This window comes from Athalia rosae, chromosome 3, assembly GCF_917208135.1.
Source record: "Athalia rosae chromosome 3, iyAthRosa1.1, whole genome shotgun sequence".
In the NCBI taxonomy this organism is placed as follows: domain Eukaryota; kingdom Metazoa; phylum Arthropoda; class Insecta; order Hymenoptera; family Athaliidae; genus Athalia; species Athalia rosae.
Genome location: NC_064028.1, coordinates 20,151,129 through 20,173,592, shown reverse-complemented (window position 1 = coordinate 20,173,592; position 22,464 = coordinate 20,151,129). Strand labels below are relative to the sequence as shown.

General features: G+C 40.7%; 3 protein-coding genes across 3 annotated transcripts; 2 read left to right on the top strand and 1 right to left on the bottom strand.

Moving 5' to 3' along the window:
• Positions 1-273: 273 nt before the first annotated feature.
• Positions 274-2,364, bottom strand: LOC105687223. Its single transcript, XM_025745994.2, has 4 exons — positions 2,098-2,364; positions 1,815-2,030; positions 1,641-1,727; positions 274-420 (listed from the first exon to the last, which is right to left on the bottom strand). Exons 1-4 carry the CDS (start codon positions 2,314-2,316, stop codon positions 274-276), a joined length of 669 nt encoding a protein of 222 aa, XP_025601779.2. The 5' UTR covers positions 2,317-2,364.
• Positions 2,365-18,643: 16,279 nt separating this feature from the next.
• LOC105687282 (cyclin-Q) lies at positions 18,644-20,261 on the top strand. The gene is made up of 6 exons (XM_012402796.3): positions 18,644-18,802; positions 18,916-19,049; positions 19,141-19,238; positions 19,314-19,532; positions 19,608-19,838; positions 19,920-20,261. The coding sequence occupies exons 1-6, from the start codon at positions 18,765-18,767 to the stop codon at positions 20,013-20,015; spliced, it is 816 nt and encodes a 271-aa protein (XP_012258219.1). The 5' UTR covers positions 18,644-18,764; the 3' UTR covers positions 20,016-20,261.
• A 138-nt stretch (positions 20,262-20,399) lies between these two features.
• LOC105687242 (soluble calcium-activated nucleotidase 1) lies at positions 20,400-22,307 on the top strand. Its single transcript, XM_012402710.3, has 4 exons — positions 20,400-21,414; positions 21,502-21,705; positions 21,768-21,925; positions 21,990-22,307. The coding sequence occupies exons 1-4, from the start codon at positions 20,730-20,732 to the stop codon at positions 22,200-22,202; spliced, it is 1,260 nt and encodes a 419-aa protein (XP_012258133.2). The 5' UTR covers positions 20,400-20,729; the 3' UTR covers positions 22,203-22,307.
• Positions 22,308-22,464: the final 157 nt, after the last annotated feature.

The window sequence follows — 22,464 nt, the reverse complement described above, 5'->3', positions numbered from 1 at the left end:
CGTACGTATACGTAGTACATAAAGGCTGTATACGGCAACTGTTAAGGTCGGTGGTTGGGATCAGGTCGGACGTGAAAGAAGACGCGGGTATCATAAAGATTACTTAAGATGCAGCCTTCGGGTTTCCCTTGAGGGCCCTCATGCCCCGAGTTGCAAAAAATGAATGAAACTTCCACGGAATCCTAATCCCCCCGAACCCCCCCGAACCCCCCCCTCCCCCCTCTCAAACTCCTCTGTATGTATGAATTCTATTGCCCTTTCTTCTTTTTTATTTTACATTCCGCGAGCACTAAATTTTGACCTCTGGAGGTCACTACTTCGTGGAACATAATTTCTTAAACACTTTTCCTCCAACAAAATTAATATCACTTCCGGCGTGACATTCTCGCGTTCGTTATGCCGAGGCGACGCATTAACGGCCTGAGAATAGTCGAGGGTTAGGTAAAAAGATCGATGAGAAATCGATGTACGTTCTATTCTCAATAAATTAAGGGAACTGCGGTAATGGATGCTGTTACCTATACACGTTGCCCCGCTGGTATTGCAACTGCGACGACATCGTTTAAATACCTAGCTAATTTACAGCCGCACCTGCTCTACTAGAGGTATAACGTTATAATTGTTGTTACGCAGGGACGGGACTCGCGGAATGAAGTCCAAATTTGTTTTAAGATAATGGATGCCGGTAGCGAGCGCTTATAGCGGGTTTATTGGGTTTTCATCCGTTAAATTATTTTGCGCGTGAATGAGACTCATCGTTGAATTTATGCCATCCGTATCTACCGCGAGTTCTATGATTTAATTCCCTCGTGAAAAAAATAAATAAATAAATAATTCGCCCCGAAAATTGACGATACATCCACCGCCGACGAATCGAATCTCAACGGTGGTTCGGTCCGAGCGTTTATTTCCTCGGTCGGTATGTTTTATTTAATTTTTTCTTTCATTAGAAGTAATCGCGGTGAAATTCTGCAAATGCGTGTATTAGCGTAGGTATAATGTGGATAAAAATTCGTTCGGATTGTTCCCGTTAATTTAGAAAACTAGCTTTCAGAGTGCTGATTACTTTTTAATTACATTGAAACGGTGTGCAGCAGGTATCTATATTTTCGAATATATACCGTGCACTTGATTCGTCGAAATGCTGCTGCTGCTGCAGCTTCATGGATTCATGTAAATGTAATATTATTTCACGCGTATAGGTATATATTTGGGTGTACTGGTGTACGTGTACGTGCATATCGGTCTAACTATAGGCGGCTTAATTGTCGTTGAACAACTTTGAATAAATTAGTTTCTATTAATGGGGGTTAAAGTTGAACAGCCTTCGAGTTTTGAAATTAAATTACTCGCCCACGTTCCCTACTATTGCAATTCATATTCATTTCTATGGACGTCTACGTATACGAATAGTATACATAGATACAAACACTTATACATTTGTATAATTTATTCGCATACTTCATCAAAATTTTATACATACAAACAAACATCAAACAGTTATAATTAATCGATTAATTTTTATCGATCTCTTATCTTTTGATTTTTTCTTTATCTTCGTCCACTTCTGGATCATTCGAAATTTCTTCATTTCCGAAAATACCCGAAATCTTTTCCCCCAAGATAATCGGTAGACTGACCACGAAACTGAGGAGACCAAACACCGTTCTGTTGTAACCGTCGAGTAATTTGTATTTCACATCTTCCAAATGCGGAAGTTCTTTTGCCTGGTAAAAAAAAAAAAAAATTCTTCGTTTGACGGGAAGAGAAGGGAATTAAAAAAAACCATGCCAATCATTGGTGGTGATTTTCACCTTTCTCAAATCGACGACCTTTTCGAAAGCGGGTGCGACGGTGGCGATGATTCGTCCGTAAAGATCTTCCGCGTCTCTTCCGTCGCCCCAAAAACCTTCGCTGGAAGTCCAGTAAACTAAACCAGTCGCTATCGCGCCCTTGAACAGGTTTTTTAACAACCTGCTCATTTTTTTCGCAACTGTATTCGGCGTCAAATTTCGGGGACAGTGGCTAACCTAAGATATAAGAGGGTGACATTTTTTGGGGGAGAATTTAAACAAAAAAAATTATCATTCAAAATACCTCGGGCGGAAGAGTCCTCTCGACGTCCTTTCGCGTGCAGATTCTGACCGCCACTGGTTTTGGACTGTTGTAAGGTCCTGCCGAGGGACAAGGATCGAAAACGTCCGCGCTGACCAGTTTCTGAACGGGTCGATTCGGCTGCGAACACGATTCAAATCTGGATAAAATAATGATCCGCCCGACGCCTTTGATCGGGCGATATTTTTTCAAAAAATTCATCGCGATCGTTATTCGATATCGTCAGATAAATTTCGCATCGTCGCCGTAATTAAATTACATACGATAGAAAAGATGTAGTCCGAAAATATCTCGAATCGACTTCGAGAAAAAAATAATCGAAGAAAATTATTTCACTCCTTCTATTTTTCTAGTTGAAATAAAGCGGGTGGAACACTCGCCTATGAGCGAAAATAAAGGGTAATTTAATTCCTTATGTAACGCCGTAAGGGAGCTCGCAGTATGTATGTATGTACATATATACCATTATTTGAAAGTGCGCACGTTTCGTATATCGGTCACAGTCTACTGCACCTAGTCTGGAATATTAGTCAACCTTACTTGGTTTATAGATTCTCTCGAATAGGTAGCGAAAGATAAGAATATGAGGTAGTTACCCGCGAGCGAATTTATCTCTTTGAAAAATTCCTCGCGATCCAAATGCGAAAATAAGTTAGGGGATGATTTTTTACGTCTGACATTATTTCACCTTCTCCCCCCTCCCCCCTTCTCCCCCCTTGTCCCACCGCTCCGTTAGGGGTGATTTTAAATTTTTGTTTCAAGACTGTTTCGCCACGCGAGATGAATAAACCCTCTCCTAGGAAGTAAAGTACGAAATGTCAAGAAAGCACTACCCTGGTATACAGGGATTGGGATATACATCACTTTTATCGCAAAGCTACACTGCAGCTTGTGTAGTCCGATGTATATGCTTATTAATACACGCCCTTGCCAACCTTCTAAAACCATCCATCCATTCGATGTTCACATATATATAAGCCCTACCCGTGCCTATGTACTTTGTGTATCAACCATAAAACACCGTAAGAGTTACGCCGGAGCGCTTCGAAATACCATTCTCTGAGTAAAACTCAATCAATCCGATTGAAATTGCTTTCTTTTTTCTCGATATTTCCGCGTTTGGACCAACTTGATATTTTCTGAGTCACGAGATCGGGCGATGCGAGTGAAAGTAGAGATAAAAATTAAAGTTGAACGTTTGAAGTGAAAAAAGTGAAAAACCGTGCAACCATCAACGATCTCTTTTGCACGGTGTTCCGCTCTAATATGAAAATTAATTATTCATCCACTAGAAACATCAGCGCGGAAAATATATTCAAGTTTTCATAATAAAACGTTCTGTGCTCAACGTGCTTATAATTCTCATTATCATTAATATAATATATAGATGTATATACACACACGTTAGAGACGCACGGGTTATATCGCGCAACGTTACTTTTCATTTTATTACCTGCAGCGGAATTTATTTAAAAAGAAATTAAAAAGTAAAAAAAAAAAAAAAAAATAACCAAACTAGACAAATGAATGAAAAAAAAAAAAAACTTGCTGGAAGAGGAACACTAGCTGCCGGGTCTCTTTGTACGAGAGAAACGCGGAGGTGTTACCAGCTAAAGGTATATGGGGTTAGTTAAAACGATATATAGGAAACTAATTTTCGCGATATTGGTTTTACGAAATTGGTTATTGATGTTCTTTTGCTGGTGCGCCGGCGGTTAATATAATGGGTATAATAGTCTGAGGTGCAGACTGATTATCTCTTGCGCGCAGCTTCTTATTAGAAATCCATTTTTCTTTTCGATTCTTTTTTTTTTTTTTTTTGGTTTTTTCCCATCACCTCATCCAATTATTGATTTTCTCTAGCTCCGACACGTTATTCGATTTCGGGTGGCGACGGACACCTTTTGAAATAATGTGTTATTTTTCGTAAATATTATTCCCACGTTGGATCACGTTTTGCAACCGTAAAAATTCCGTATTTTAAAAATCTCACGTTTCTCCCGTTCTTTCCGTTTGATTTTCTCCTTTTTTGTACCCGTGTGCGCGGACACACTCTCAACTCTCTTTACCACTTTCTTCCATTTCACCGTAATATTCCTCGCGTCTCTCTGTGTACAAGTTGTGTTTTTTTTTTTTAATTTTATTTTCTCTCTCTCTCTCTTTCTTCGCAAAGTCGAAAACTTGGATATACCGCGGTTCGGTGCGGGGACAATTGACAAATATTTCACGTGGCTTGTCTCTTTCGTTTCCCCCCCCCCCCCGCCGCCGTTCCATCCCCTGTTTTCTCCTTCGCTTTTTTTTTTCTCCCTCTTGTTTCTTTCTTCTCGCCCGTTCCCCGTCGTATTTCCCTTCCGCGGTCCGCCGCGCGTTGGATTCGTTTCGTGTACTATATGGAATAGTTGGCCTTCTGGCGACCGTCCAAACCCTCCTCGCCTTTCCAAACCTGCAAACCTCCGGCGGTAGTATTTTCCGAATGTACATATATATATATATACGAATCTCCTAACGGAGCGAACGGTACACGGAAAACTGCATTCCCAGGATTCGTTCGGTAGTCGTCGGTCTAGCGTCGCAAGGACCTCCGGAACCTTCGTTCGAGAGGATCGCGCGCGCCCCTGCAACTGGCCAGCCGGGTAGAAACCCGTTCATTTTTTGTCTTTCCTTCCATTTCACTTCTTCCAAAGTCCACCGAAGAAAAATGATCGTCGAATAAATTAGCGGGGACAGAGAAAATAAGAAAAAAAAAAAAAAAACAAACAAAGTAACGTTACATCCCGACCGTATACCCGAGTCGCAAAAATTCTCCCGTGATTTATCGGTGGGAATTTCGTTGATTTTCTAATTTATCGGACGCAAATGTTGGGGTAGTTCACCCGATGTTGCCCGATAAGGATTAAAGCGAATCTGAAAGTTTGGCAATAATTAATTCGACGGTGACTGGAGGGGTGATCGAGGGTGGTATATTTATAATATATACACATCGTTGTCCGAGAGAAAGCGATCGGGAGAGCTTCTAGTTTATCAAACTATAACATACAACGTTGGGCTAAGGAAGATGGGCTACCAGCTGTAATACACCACGATAATAATCCCCATTGAGTAACGTTTATATCCAATGGGAAACTTCACGGGTGTACCACGTAGACGTGGATCCCGAGTGAATCATAGAATATAATTCGCAGGCTCGTGCGTCTAGCGTGAAAACGTGACTCGAAATTCTTTTCGAACGTTTCACCAACGGGGTGAAGGATATTTCCAAAAAAAAACTCGAAAATATGGGTCAGGTCATTCTGTTTGTCGGTGTATATATTTTTCCGCTGGTCCACGATGACGTAATAATACAACGGCGTCTTCGGTGGATCTGTAATAATTTATCTTAGAAATAGGGTAAGGAGGTGGAGGTTGTTAGGTGAACGATATGATTTGTAGTCGACTCGTAAATTAGGATTAGACGACAATTTCGTAGTTCAGTTCTGGCGTAATCTAAGTTAGGTCTAAGTCCACGTCTGCGGCTGACTACCGGAGAAATTGCACCGGCACCCCCTTGTCTCGTTTTGTTAGGTTCGAGTACCAATTCCCGGTACTTCTGGTCCCAGTCCTCTTCCCCCTCCCCCTCCTCTTCGGGTTCCCTTTCCTCGGGCGTCGCGAATTCGAACGCTTTTGCATAGTCCGTGTAATGGTATGTACACATGACCGCGGATATAGGTATGCATGCATGCACGTATTATACAGTCTTATTTGTTATATACGTCTACTCGGGTATTCGCGTGTACGGCGAAGTCTCCCGCGGGCCGATTAGAATTTCGTGCGCTCCGCGTTGACGGGAGCGCCCCAATACCGGATCGGGAAGTACGGGAGAAACTGGGAGCAGCAGCCCACCCCCGTTCCTCCTTTTCGAATCGCCGGCTACGGAACGTTATTCATGGGTCGATTGCGTCCTGGGGATTGACGGTTCGGGATCAACAAAAGCACGACTGGCAACCGACACATCTCTTGGGGGCAGCCGCCTCGGCCGCCTCAGACTTCGACTTCGCATTAAAACGTGATGTTTAGGGCGGGTTGCGTTAGGTTACGTGGGGATTAGGTCGCGTGTATCCAACGCGCCGTTCGCGAATGTGTCGAAGTCCTTCGCTCACCTCTCGTCCCTCTCTTTCGCTCTACCCGCCGACCCTCAATTTTCGCTCCTCTTTTCGCTCTCCTCTTCGCTCACTCTCTCCTCGCGATTTTTATATACATATATTTCTATTTCGGTGTTGGTCAACTATCCGGTACGCATACGCGCGGGGAAAAGAGCACCCTTCTCAAATTCTGATGTACGAATTTAATTCGTTGTGAAATCCAGGGGGGGAACCGAGATCCGGGTTATACGCATATACGCGTAACTTACGTTGAACCGGGACGAGCGAAAAGTGAAAATAAAATTCCACGCCACCGAGGATTATCTTGCGAGAATCAGAATCGAAGAAAAAAGAATTCGATAACTATTCGAAAGAACGCGAATCGAGTTATGATTCACGTCGGAATCAAGAATCCCTGACATTGTGCGACGAAAGAAAAAAAGGAGAGAAAGTTTTTCCTTTCCTTTCTCTCTTTTTTGTTTTCGAGAAAACCTTTTATATTCTCCCCGCAGATTCCGATCGTCACCGAATCATCGAAGCAACCGAATTTCCGACTCGAAATAGTTTACCCAAAAGATTTCCGATCGAGAGGTTGCGATGCGATATGCTCGCACATAATGTTTACCATATATTTATATATATTATGTAGGGGTCGTTATCAGCTTTCGGTTGTGTGGGTGTGATACACGATTTTGGAAATATGTGTGCGCGGTGTGTCTACATACGTAGGTACATAGATCAGTGGCAGTGGCATAGGCGGTATATCATCCTTTCGAAAGACTTTAAATCAGGATAGAGGGTGAATAACCAGCCGAGCCGGTCCCGGGGGCACAGCCTCTCCGGAATTCTGAACGAATTCGTGGTGCTCAACCCCCGAACGGAGTTGCATTTCCGCGATCTCGTATACATCCGCCTGACTTATACCTTCGGAGCCGAACGCGGAAACTCGGAAAAATACCACCGGCAAATTCGGAGATGTCCAGTTCCTTCGATCTCCGATTTTTACTCTCACGCTGCCGATACGGTTATTCGTCCGTCGTCCGCTACGACTCCGGAGACGAATGAAAAAAACGGAACGTCGTGTGCGATTTAACGCTGAAAGCTTTCCTCCCCACGAACACCTCCCTCCGCTCCATCGACCTCCTCCCGCACCGCCGAACCCCCCCCCCCGTGACTTTTTCAAATTACCCCTTGATTTATATTGGCGCGTAAGAGCCCTCTAAATTACCACCAACAGTCCCGAACCACCCCCCCCCCCCGGAGGGTGGTGCTCTTGTCGCCGCGAATTTTCCTAATTACAGATCGCACCGATGTAAGCGTATTACATCGCGATCATTCTCCCGAGGTAAAAAGCGGAAGAACTTCAGTTTTTTTTTTTTTCTTTTGAGAAAGTCAACTCCTCGCGGGGGATGTGCTTCTCAAGAAAGAGAAAAAACGACCTGACCTTGAAATCAAAAAGGAAGATCAAAATTTCCGCTTGACGTACACCGATCGAAGTCCGTGGTATTAGCCGCGGGATTGGTTGTCGTTTGTAAGGGCGTCGAGGGTGGGAATTCGACGCGAAGAGAAAAGAGGGGGGGTGCGAAAACAGGGAGGCGTCGGGCTTAAAAATATGATTTTAATACCGGTGCTCCGGGTCGCCGTATATCACGCTTTTGTCCGCCTACTATTGTCTCTGGCAGCAGGACCACCGAACCCCCGACCAGACCGACCCCCCGACCCCCCTCCTCCCCCCCTCCCCCCTCGTTCCCTTCCACTTCCTCCTCTCCCGACGCGACGTCCCTCGGAACCCCCTCGCCGACTCGACGTCATCGGACACCCCCGTTTCTCCTAACCACCACATTCGCGGTCCCGTGGTTTCTGCTGTATTAAGGTATACGTAACGTAGTACAGGTATATCGGTAATATGTACACCTGTACACGTGTATGTGATATCATCACCCACACCCCATTCTCCTACTGACATTCGTGCGACCGAAAACGTTCGTAATTGAAATTGTTTTTTTTTATTTTACGCTTTTTGTTCCTTCGCGAAAATTTTTACAAACGATATTATTAATCGTACGCCCTCACACCTTCGAAGTTGGAAAAAGAATGTATCAAAAATTGGTATGAAAGCCAACCCCTCTTCTCAGCCAGCAGCCCCATTCTTGTCATTTTATATATATGCGTGACATGTACAACGTGGTATATAAACGCGTTTGGCTGGGGTTTCGAATGCGAGAAATGAAAGGAGGGAAAGTCGAAGAAAAAGCTGAATTATTTGAGTAAAAACTTTGATACATACGAATTTGGCAAATTCAATTCAGCAAGGGTTGATCGAGACCGGATTTCACCTTGCGATGGGATTTTTTTTCGAGGATTTTATTTTCTCGCGGCACTTGACGGGTACTGTAATAAAATATGTGAGCTTATACATAGGCGCGTAATAATGAATTGCGTATAATTGAGGGCTGCTAAATTTTTGGCTTATCGAATAAAGCGAATCGCTACCGGAACCCCCCTTCCAAGGGACGCGGAAAATTGGTGAAACCGGCACGGTCACGGTGGTGGTAATTTGTTAATTTCATTATAATGGATTTTCCCGTTCTCCATTATTTAGACCAACCCCCCGATACGACTACTGATTTTCCCTCTCTCTCCTACTTTTTTTTTCTCCCCGCCCCGCCCCGCTCCACCCCTCCACCCCTCGACCCCCTCCACCCTCCCTCCGTCCGTGAAAGTAGAAACGTGCAATAAATAATATCGAATACACAACGCGTGTCACAAAGCCGATTTCATTTTATTCGTATTAATTACCCACCAATTACTATATTATTTGCCCAAACTCCAATGAATTCCATTCATTTTCTCGACACACCCTGCGTATATGTACGTACCTATCGCGATACCGGCGTACCTACCTCCAGCTCTACCCACCGCTCTTGTATATACCGAACCCCACTACCATTTCGTTGAATCGTTTATCACATTTTCACTAAATTCATTAAACACTTATAGTATACGGAAAACGATAAATCCAAAGTTTTTGGTGCGTAACCAACACTCTATTTCATGTCCGTACATATATTTATGCACATATAAAATGTATGTATATTATTTACGATCCTATTTTTCACATAACATTCAATACATATATTCCATGCGCTTCGCGGTGGATGAACAAAAAAAAAATGAACACGGTTACCTCATTAATAAATTATAATTTGATCATCGACGCTGCAACGAAAAGCAAAAAAAAAAAAACTGAAAAAAAATCGCACCAGTCGTAATAATATTAACAATAACGATACTGACAATAACGGCGACATGTGTAGGGGATCGTGTAAAGCGCGTTACACGCACACGTGGGTATCGTGTTTGTGCGTTTAAGAGGGTTTGTTCGAAGAGGACGGAGAAGAGCGAGGGGGTGACGGGGGACGGGGGGTGGGCAAAGGGGTAGGGGCAGGGGTAGGGGGAGGGTAAGCGATGATCAAAGGAACGGACATGCTCGTCTGCACAACCGAAACACATGCACGTAACGAATACAGCTCTGTACGCCACGGCAAAACCCACACCCCCACACCCCCCACTCGGTATTTTCACCACATGCAACACCGCAGGAACCTCCGAAACTTTGGCTATATGCAGCGTGATCACATGATCATGATGATAATGACGACGAAATGGGAAGAGGGAGAGAGAGAGAGAGGAGAGGGCTAAATTATAGAGGGAGGCGAGAAACTATAGTAATTATATCGAGTATCCAGTTGCAGTGACGCGGAAGAGAAATACAATTTTTTTTCTCTTTATTTTGTTTTTTTTTTCTTCTTTTCTTTCAAACGAGAATCGCAAAGGAAATGAAAGACCGCGGGTAACATTTTCGTTTCGTTTTTTGAAAAAGAAAAAAAACTGTCCGCCGGACAGTCGAAACGAAAAATAATAAATAGAGTAAACGGGTAAACTCGGGGGATGAATGGACGGGGTGGAAAAGAGAATGGTCAAGCGACATCTGCCGGTAATAAAACCGATTCTCCGTTGATATGGCACAACTTACTCGATTCCATAAACGAGAACGTGGATATAACAACGACTACGACGTGCCGGTGGTACCAGGGGGTGCAGTCGGTATCAACCGGGTCGCAGACAAACCGTATAAATAATATATATATATATATATATATGTACGTGTATGTACGGGAACACGTACCCGCACCCGTGTGTTTCGTCGTCTCGTTCGCCTGTGTACCCAAGGCTACGACCGTATCTCAAGTAAAGACCTTGCGAACATTTTCGCTATGATTTCCAATCTTCAAAGTTGATCTTTAGGCCTTGCAGGGATTTTCTGCTCTTAAGAATTTATATCTACGACTACGGAGAACGCGTGCTACCACCACGCCAAGATTATAGTTTGTGATCACGTGAATATACGGTCCACCCATATTTTCTAAGTATATAAAATACGCGGCACACATTCGTCCGGAAAATAGACTCACCGAATAGAAAAGAGGAAAACTGAACGGATTCAAAAAAAAATGTGTCAATATTAAAAAAATCACACTTACCACACAGATATACGTATTTTTTGTTCGTTCTTAATTTTTTTTTGGTTCTTTGATTCTTTTTTTCTTTTTTTTTTTTCTTTTTTGATTCGTTCTTCTCACGGTTCGTGGGTGTGGTCAGCCATTATTATCGGTGGTGGTCGTTCGGTGGGTATGTGTGAGTTGTACATATGTGTGTGTATACATATACCTATATTACACATATAATAAGTTATAATAGTTGGTCTCGGGAGACGGTCCAAGTGTGTTCAAAGTGTCCACCGTGGGTCGGCGGTCATTCGCGGTCGTTTTATACCGCCAAAAGTCAGTCAAGCTGAAATTTATTACGAAGATAAGATTCTCGAAGCGAATATCGACGACGCGGTGCTCGCCATTCGGAAGGATAAAAATCTTCCTCCTATAACTATTATATTGCCGATGCCAGATATAGATTGCAAAGGAACACACATACGTATACATATATACCATATCTATCTATGTATATGTTCGTATGGGTAATAATCATTATTTTATACGATTCAACGTGTAAAAACAAAAACTACCCCTGGGAATAATACCGTATCCGTCGAACGGGCGAACGAAAATAGACAAACTTCGTTCCCTCCCTCTTTTTTTTTTTTTTTTTTTGCCTCCTTTCGACAGCGCGGAACAAAATTGAGGGTGCTCGATGATTGACTGATGGTTTTGATTCCACTTTCATCCTCGGCCGTACGGTGAAAAAAATGAATGAAAAAAGTGACAAACCAGAAAAAAAAAAAAAACAAACAAACGAAAAATAGGAAAAGAGAAGAGACGGTAGGAAAAATAAATTCAGAGCTAGTTCGAGTTTATGAAGTTCACACCGTGGAATGCAATCAATGAGCAATCACACAGAACGTTGGGTTTCACACGATATTATCCATGGTCGTCATCCTGATCCTTTCCAAAGGTATATAATGCATACGTAGGTATATAATATATACGTATATATCTACGCGTACATACGTATTCATGGTGCGTTGCGAATTCGATTTCGAATATGATATTATATATACCTAGATATGGTTTGACGATATTCCGCGGTGCTATTTTATTTTTTGGCCAAGTTCTTTTTCCGTCATTTTTTCAATTAATTTTCAAATTTCTCAACCGTCCGCAGAGTCGATTCGACGTGGTACCCATACGTTCTTCTCCGTTTGAAAAATTGCCGAAAACAAAAAAAAAAAACAAACAAACTTCCCAACGATGTAACGTAAAATTTGCCATTCAAATAACTTTTGAAAAATATTTTGTCGATCTAATAAATGTATCGCGTACGTGCAACCCGCGATTACTCGCTATCCCGGTTTCGAACCCCTGGTTAGAGAACCTTGAAACCGTCGAATGCGCGCGTACAACGGAAAGCTACCCCCTCGTTTGAAAACGAACACCCCCGTCCCCTCTGAGCTACACGCATGTATGATTTTAACGTACCACCTCTCGCCTATACGTATACATGGACACATGTAACTACTACCGAGTGTGTACATATATATGTACGCATCGCGGTGTACGTACGTACGTACGTAGGTACACGTGTGTGAACTTCGGGTGTGGAAGAGATGGGCGAGATGCGTTGGGCCGTGAACTCACCGATAACACAGAGTTATGACCAAAAACTCACCCTTACCGTCAAAATCCCTGCGCTAACCTCAACCGCCCGCTTTCACCCTCCGAATCTCCGCATCCTTATATTGACTACCCCTGCAATTTTACTAACCCTCCCCCCTAATCACGTGGCGCACGCAACGATAATTATTAGGTATTACGTACACGGTGGTTTGCGGACGATATTATTTATAATGATAACAATGACGATCGCTGTAAGTAATTACCCTAAAAACTTTGCTCGGTAATCTTCGATTTCGCGACGGTTTCTCGAATCGCCGGTGATATCACTCGACTATCGTAGACCGCATAATTTAATACTTTGCGTCTAGCTGGGGTGAAATTAATGAGAGAGAAGAAAAGGTATTAATTAATCAACGAATGAGAGTGCGAGAAAATGAAATAAAGATAGAAACGATGAAACGCACATATCTGCGGCGTCTGAGAGTAGGACGAAATGGAGAAAAGAGAAATGTAACAAAAATAAGGGGTAAAAGAAAAAGAGAATACGCGTCAGAGGTCGGTAACGAGTTGAGGGGTCGGCGTAACATTCCTTCAGGGCTCTTGGGTCCAGTTAAGGAGTTGGGATCCAATAGCTCCAGAGGGTAAAGTGAAAACAACAAAATGATCGTTCGCGAAAACGGTTCTTAAAGCCAACAACTCTTCTCTTTCAGTATATATGTATCGACGTTAAATGTATATATATATATAGCTCTTCGATGCGGTATATAATATATATATTTTCTCGATCCACTACGCAGGTCAGGGATTCCTATTATTTCCCCGACATACGATGCCCGTAACGGTTATCTGCGAAAAACTAAAGGGGGCTTGATAAAAAAGAATCCACCCCGTTCCGAAGATGTAATTGAAACCGTAGTCAGGATTGATCATTCGACGCTCCGATCGATCGATCGGATCGATCGCCGATGCCGTCGGACTCCCATAACAGCTACATTACATAATAACAGGGAAAAGTAGGGAGGGGGAGTCTAATCTGGTATAGAAATGATTTAAGGGTTGTTATCGCTAACCCGTGACGCGATTCGGTTTCCAATCCCGATTCTCTTTCCCTTTCCCTTACGCGTGGCCGGATACGCGCCGCAGAGAAACGGAGAGAGACGAGGAGAAGCGGAAAGTGGGCGTCCGCGGGGGTTGGAAGAGAGCCACCCTGATGTGCGATCGCGCGAATTATACGCCAACGTCAGCAAGACTATACCTATTTTACCCCCCCTCCCCCCATATCAATTCGCACGGGGTGGTTGGAGAGAGGTAGAACCATAGAGTAAGCGAAAGGAAAACTGGGGGGCCCGAGGAGGGCGGGGGGTCGTGTGCAGCAGACTGAAGGGGGGTAACCAGACACATACCGCGGCAGATTTTGCGATTCCTGCACCACCATCGTCACGAACACCATCGCCCGTCATCATCGACTCGGTTGTAGCAAAACCAGTGGTAGGTACCATGAGACTGATGTATCGACTATCTAGTTAAGTTCACGGACGATTGGCCCCGGTAACCAATGGCGGGTGATGAATTGGTGATTAAGATGAGCCGCACCTCCTACTAGAGTATTACTCGTTGTACCCCGGACTACATATGTATCGCTAAAATATCTATAGACATGCCGCGTCGAAGCCGATGCACTTCGAAGCCGATGTATGTACATACCTGTACCCGCACATAATCCGCGAAAACGTTGTCGAGGGATTTATTGCTGAAAATTCATCTATTTATTTTTTTCATACAATACGTCATTTGGATTTTCGGTTTTTTTTCAACACCATGAGCTACTAAATAAGAATTTTTCAACATATGTATATATAGATACTGTATTCTATCCTCGCTACGTATGATGTATGTGATGCACTATAGGAATCTACCTATATCCTCCACATAAAAGAAAAATTCTCATTCAAACCATAGATATATACGTATATCTATCTTCATACATATTTATATGTATAAAATTTATACATATCTAATACATACACACATATATATGTGTATAGCAATGACTGCCACATCCGGTTCGCTGGGTTTTATACCTCAGTGGAAATACCTGCACTGAAGAGGTAATTTTACGAACATCGTGTATACTACCTTATAACCTTTTATAAAGTATCTCATATTGCTCATATTTCTGCATTGAAATTATTTTTGAGGAAACCGTCGCGCGCGTTTAGTCAATATTTCGCGTTTTTTTTTTTTACCTTCGATTCGTTTCTATTCTGCAGACATATCGCTGCGGTGTATAGGTACATTCATAATTTCAACGAGAATTTTCTTCGATTATGCAACGAGCGTCGTGTGTACCGATAGCATCTATGCTACAATATTGAGAGAAAAAAAAAAAAAGGAAAATTCTATAATTTTTTGTCGACGTTTATATGTATGTATAGGCGGTTGTAGATGAGATGGAGGTTTGGTGTCGGCGGGTACGGGGTACCGGGGCGCAGTGATAACATTGTCCATATTAATGACCATAAAAAGTTTGGAAGGTAAAAGAGGTGGGATAAAGGGAGGAGAAGAGAGCAAGGAAGAACCGGGCGAAAGAACGAAAACAGCGAACGTATAATTTATAACCTAGCGGTAGGGGATATGCGGGAGGGGTAGGGAGGGATGAGGGCGATAAAATCCGCGTTTTATAAGGTGAAACAAAAGAGAAGCTACTGTAACGCCGACGCCGAGGAACGACCTCCACCCCTTTAATTCTGACCATCGGGGAGAACGGGGGGGGGAGGCATAGGGGTTAAGGGTGGCTGGTAGCTTGCAACCGCGAAACTGATGCTGAAAAAGGATTTCGCCGTTTTTCTAGTTTTATATTATCATAATACTTACTGTACTACGCGCCATCCAGAGGTATTGTTGATAAAATAAATGTGCAGAAAGAACGGAGAGGTGAAAAAAAATCAAATAAAATAAAATGGATTCCATATTTTTACTACGCATTCTATAGTAGCGGTCATACGATTCGAAAATATCTCTCTTTTTGATAATGATTAATGAGGAATTAATTGAAAATCGATGTGATACGTTGAATATCTGCATATATACACCCGAATTATTCTCAATTCTGTGAAAATGAGAATAAAAAAGAAAGAATCAACAAGAACGTTGATAAATAACGGATAGTTTTTTTTATTTCATTTTCCTCCTCTTATTTTTCGATATCATTAATTTTATATACCGTGTACATATATATTTATGCGTTACTCTATAAATTCTTTCAAATAACACAACGATCACCCCCCGCACCGCTGCAGAGGAGGGGTTCAAAATGCTGTGAATCGAAATACGAAAGAAAAAAAGAAGGAGAGGAATTGTTTTTTTCTTTATTCTCTTCATTTGGATATTCTTATATTCTCGCCCCATAATGGACCTCCACATCGCGTGCCCCTTGCCTTTTCACTCCGTCGCGGTACAGCTTCGAGAAAGTGAAAACTCATTTTATTACACTTAAGGTAATACGAGTAAAAAGTATGCAGGTGAGGTCGTTATTATGAACGCGTGAAAAAAATATACGTGCACATACTCTAATCACACGGTCACCGTTTTTTTATCAAGCGGTTATTTTATTTAGTTTGCAAATGATATTATCAGAGAACACGACCCTACCTAATGAACAATAATATTGATAATAATTAGAAGAACGAAATTGACGATGCGCAGCGGATCGCGGAACATCGCAGAACCTAAGAAAATATATACATAAATATATATTCGCTCGCATATATATGTATACAGAGAATGTATAGATATAGTTTTATAGCGTCGCGGAATTAGCAGTTTACTTTGGGATTGAATAAATTTTCATTTAAATAGAAAACGGGCGTTACGAATGCGTGCATAGGGTGGATAAGCTGTCGTTGCAATATAACTATATACGCGACACTGCACGTGCAGTTATAGATATATAGTCCTCGGTGAGATGCATGCTAATGACACGGTAAAAAAAGGTAATAGAAAAAGGTAATTACTGTTGGATTTTCGCTAGCTCTAAATAAACACAATTTGCGGATACGTATACAGGTATACAAGTTTGGTCAACTTTCTGCAAAGTGGTCCCCCTGCTGCTGCAATTATTTAAGCACAACTTACAACGCTTATGAGTTTTTATTTTCGTCTATCGAATTTCGTGATACAAATTTTTTTTTCAGCGCATATATCGTGTGTGCTGAAAGTGGTCGCGTTGATTTTTTTTTTCACCAAAAGCACCAAGCGAATATCCGCAGAACTTTTACTCAATACATTATACTGAACAAATACGTGCTTATAGACAGGAAAATATTTATCTTCAATTATTATATTTTAATAATTATGTTTCTTTGGATAATAGAAACTCTGACGTGATAATTCTCTACATCGCGTTTATACGATTATTATTTATCTGAATATATTGCAGAAAACGCAAGTGTGAAGTCAGGTGCGAAGTAAATTGGAGAATTTTTCAGTTATACTTTTTTTAATTGCAACTTTTTTTTCTCTTAATCCGCTCGAAATGTCGCCTACTTTGAAATATCTGAAAAGGGGTATTCGGAACTTGTACTGCATACATCACAGCGACTTTTACATAAGTATGTAGTACACGTAATACGTATTTCACCGGTAATAATAATGATTATAATAATAAAAAAGCAGGTCAATTCACCTCGCGGTTTTTAACGGCATCTGTGCACTGCTGCTGCAATACTTGATCCATCGGAGTAAAAAAATCTGCATCTATATTGCAGCTGCTGTGTGTTACGGTTACTGCACTTGCCAATCCCTCAGGAAATTTCATAACTGCAATCAAGAGCGAAGGGCAATGCGAAAGGGCGTATGACTTTCATTATTGATATTCGGTTTTATTTTTTCAGATTTTCATCCATAGATGAAAAATATTCATTTTTTTCAATATCAATCATAATAAATTTTTATCGGTATTGTGTAGTGTACATGCAGAAATGCGTATGTATATAATTTTATTAATTATAATGTCTGACGAACGAGTACATGAAATTCGTATTCTTTGAGTTCATTTTACTATACGTACAACGTACTATACTAGAAAAAATATAGTCATAACGCAATGTCGTCCTGTATACTGCACGAGCTTCGGGGGTAGAAAAATGCGATAAATAATTCCGGTACCTTTTGTTTAAAACCACGGGTGTCTCGACTTTTTAACTCTCTATGCAATATACGACAAGTGAAAAAAATAATAAGATAGACATTTGAAAATAAAGAATAAATAAAAATGAAGTAAATGCGGTATGTATACTGGATATATTGTTCTACTTTGCAACTGAAATCTACGATGTATAAGCGTGTACACTTTGTGCCGGGAATTAAAAAATGCTATGCACAATAGTTGAAAAAAAAAACAATAAAATAATGTTATAGTCAGGTATATAATTTGTGTTATCAGAAACTTTCATATCTGTTGTAAAAGTCAACCATAGGTAGGTACACAGCTGTGTTACAGACGGGCATTGTGCAGGATTAAAGATTACCAGGTCTGAAATTATATAAATATATTGTTCTGGGAGTATAAAAATGTGAAAATTTTGATGAATTTCTTTAGTATTATGAACATTGTGTCGGGAAGCTTATTATTGTATTTTCCGCTATTTTTCTTCTCTTTTCTTTCATCATTAAAGGCGTACAGGTTTTGCAAACGTAGTGATACGCAAAAGAAAGAGAAAATATAATTGCGACAAAATTTCCGGGTATAATAATGTACCACATAATCTCTTCGAGAGATGATGAGCTCGAATGAAGAACCTCAAGAATTATAAAGTGTAAAACTTTGTAATATAATTCCTTCTTGGTAAATTGTGGGGAAGAAAGAAATTCGTACCTAATTAATTTTGGAAAAAGATATTATGCGTGGAATCTTGCGACTTTGTGTAAGCACTTCTACATTTTGGCGTCGCACACATATTGAAGTCATGAGTTACTTGTTATTTATTCATCTAATAAATCCTAATTGAATGAAACGAAAGCGTTGATGAGAGTAATAATCGTCCTAATTAGTCACGATTATGGCAGAGGATCTGTTTCGACAAAATGTTGAAATGGAGATTTGTTGGATCATTAAAATTGACCTCTGCATGTATTAACTATTTCGAAAATTATCCTTTCAAATGTAAAAGAGCTGCATGCAATATAGTTCGAAAGTGCGCTTTTCCGAATTATTTGCATTTTCGCGATTGCGGCAAAGATGGTTTGAATAATGGTCGCTTGTAGCAAATGGCGCTCGAGCACCGGCCGCTACATCCAGCCTCCATAGTCAAAATGCTGTAAACAAGTGCGGTGTATGTGATCTGACTTTATGAGTGTAATTGAGTGAAAATACTACAATCACAGTGTAGAATATCAAAATATGAACCCAACTGAGCCGACCAGCAGCGAAACTCTAAGGTAAATATCTTTTGAACGCTGGTAGGTGTTACCGAGTCATCAAACCCTCGTTGAAACCCAAATCAATACCTAACCTCGATCCTGCCTAACCCCAACAACTTCTCTGATTCCAGCTCAAAAATGAAGGATGTTATAGACGTTCTCGCGATGCAGCGAGAAAAGAGAAATACTTTACAAAAAAGTATAACTGTTGATTACACTGCAGCCAGCGATAGTTTCACCGCCTCAAGATTCATCTTCGAATGCGGTATGCTTCCCACTTATTGAAACTCTTGGTTCACCTTAATCACTCATATTTTCGGAGAATTCATCTGAAATTTTACCAATTTCTCATCTAGGTTTTAAACTAGAAGCTCATCCTCTGACAACTGCAACTGCTGCAACTCTATATCACAGATTTTTTAAAGAGGCTGAACAGGAGGGCTACGATTGCTACGTGAGTAAATACAAACACTGACTTAATTGCTAATGCATTTGATAACTTGAAGCATAAGGAAATTTTCTTCTGCAGCTCATAGCGGCAACGTGTTTGTATCTCGCTGGAAAAGTTAAAGATAATCCCCTTAAAATTCGAGATGTGATGAACGTTGCGCACAATACCTTACACAGAGGATCTCAACCTCTAGAATTAGGTGATCAGTATTGGAGCATGAGAGATGCCATAGTGCAAGCGGAATTACTCATCATGCGAATGCTCAAATTTCAAGTTATACCTGAACACCCGCACAGGGTGAGTTTTATTCTTATTTTTTCCTTATCTCATATGAAAATCAAAATAAGGAGAACTCTACATTCTTCTCTACAGTACATGCTGCACTATCTGAGATCACTGCAGGCCTGGTTTGGCGAAGAAGAATGGTCCAAGTATCCAGTAGCTAGAACAAGCATGGCTTTACTTCAAGATTTCCACCATTCTACAGCGATTCTTGACTATGCTCCAAACCTCATAGCTATCGCCTGCATCAATTTAACACTACAAATATATGGTGTCGTTGTCCCTCTAATGGACGAGTGTGATCAGCAGCCTTGGTTTAATGTGAGTAGAAAAAAAAAAAAAGACAGCATGCTATGTTTTTCCCATTGCCTTAGGATTAAAGTTTAATTCTTGTGTGGCTAGGTTTTCTGCAAGGATCTTACTAGAGAAAAACTTTGGGAAATAATGGAGAAGATTATGGCGGCGTACGACGATGAACCAGAAACTAGAGATAATTGACAATTAATAAATCACAAGGAGAGCCCAGTAGTTGATCCATGAGTCTTGTGAGAAATGAAAGGCAAAGGTTCTTTGAATTTTCCGCACACCAGCGGATAGTAAAAAACCTAATGAGTGAAGAGTAAAGAGTACTGGATTGAGGAAGAATTTCTAAAAGAGAATACAATAAAATTACGATGGTTAATTTTAATCCTAATTATTATTTGATATATCACTGAACAATAAAAGACCAACATAATTCTTGAATTTATTATGGTAACGAGTTAGGACTGACGATCCTCTCACAAACCTCGATCCATCGAATCGCAAACGTGAAAAGTTTATTCATCTAAATTTGCAGTGCATATTCGTGATGTCTGCGAAACACGCCATCTGTCACTTTACGTGCGCTATTCACTTCCCAATCCCTCCTGCCTGGCTGTCAAAAGCACTTATAACCTAAATCTAAGAGAAAACTACCAGGAGTTTACTCGCAATTATAAAACCATTTGAAGCAAATAAAAGTTACAGCTCAAGAACCAGAATTGATCGGTTTTTTAACCTCTGTGATGTGTAATTTCAGTGTTTTCGCGTGAAAAATTTCCTAACCAAAATTCTTAACCTACTTTCAATTTACAACAAAGTAAATAAATAAATCAATGAATAAACTTTTCGTATCGCCGTTGATCAATCGTGTGAAAACGTAGTACAATAAAATAAAAACTATGGAATCTAATGTTACGTAAAAGTATGAAAAATTTTAAAAATCCACGAGATCCCATGAACCGCTCCGAGTCCGGAAACGTGAGCGAGAAAAAAAGTATGAAGTCAATACGCGACTGGAGGCAAGCACTCCGTACACCTCATGTCTACAGAGTAGGCAATAGCACATTCCGTATCCAAAGTCATTTCTTCGCTATTGTTGTAACCATATTAGTACTAATGGTTATATTCTACATGTATCCTCCGATACAAAACATTCTACCTACTCGTCTAACTTCATCATCTGACGATTCTCTGGTTCCATCTTGCCATTATTATAAATACAATAAGACATATCCAATTACACCGCCTGTAAAAACCAAGACAGGGATATCTTATAGAATTGCAATAATCAGCGACTTGGACTTGGACTCAAAAAGTACTGAAGCCCATGATAGCTGGTTTAGTATTATGAAGAAAGGCTCCATTTTATGGATGCCCCAAAAGAATTTTCTATCAGTCTCTTGGGACGATGGACACATTTTACTGTCTTCTTCTTTAAGCATGAAAGGTAGAGGAATGGAACTCTCAGAGCTTGTTACCTTTGATGGAAAATTATTCGCCATGGATGATAGAACAGGAATGGTTTACTCGATAGAAGGGGATATGGTCTATCCATGGGTCATTCTGATGGATGGAAATGGAAAGAATGCTAAGGGTAATGAAGAGGGAGAATTTCAATAAATCAAAGTATTAGAAGCAGAAACATTGAATTTCCTCTTCACTTTCACCTACAATTTTGTAGGTTTCAAGTCTGAATGGGCAACAGTAAAAGATGAACAGCTCTATGTTGGCAGTATGGGAAAAGAATGGACAACTACCATTGGAGAATTTGTCAATAATAATCCCCAATGGGTTAAAACTATTTCCGTACTCGGAGAAACTCATTCCCTCAACTGGATCTCAAATTACAAACGACTGCGACAAGCGATCAACATTGAATATCCTGGTATAGTTTTTTGCATTGAAAATTCTGAATACGCTTTATTACATTTCCTTCTTTTCCCGAAGGTTACATGATACACGAATCGGGAGTCTGGAGCGACATTCATAAGAACTGGTTCTTCCTACCAAGAAGGTGTTCCGAGGAGCAATATAATGAAACCAAAGATGAAAGCATGGGTTGCAATGTTTTGCTCATAGCAGACGAAAACTTTTTAAATATCAAGGTAGCTTTTCACGAAGTCATTATTCCATCCGATTCAATAATTATTAGTTACATTCATTTTCCAGGTAACGAAAGTCGGAAACTTAGTTCCTATACGAGGATTTGCTAGTTTTAAATTCCTTCCTGGCTCAAAAGACCAAATTATAGTTGCCCTTAAAACTGAAGAGCACCAGGGGCAAACGGCGACGTACATAACGGCATTCACTATCGAAGGTCTAGTACTGATGCCTGAAATTAGGGTATCAGATAAAAAATTCGAGGGGCTAGAATTTATATGATGCTCAATAATACGGCGGAAAGAAAAAAAGTTAGTAAAGTTCCTCCGTTGTATTATATAACAATAATTTGTACATGATTATATATTATACGTATTGTTTATTATATGTGACGTTGTTATGCAATTATGGTACAATCAATTCTAAGCGAGACACAGGGTACAAAGCACAAAGACGAACATTATGATTTGCATTTATATTTTTTCCACCCCTCACCCATCAGCTTTTTTTAATAGGTAGCTTAAAGGTAGGAAAAACTGAATAC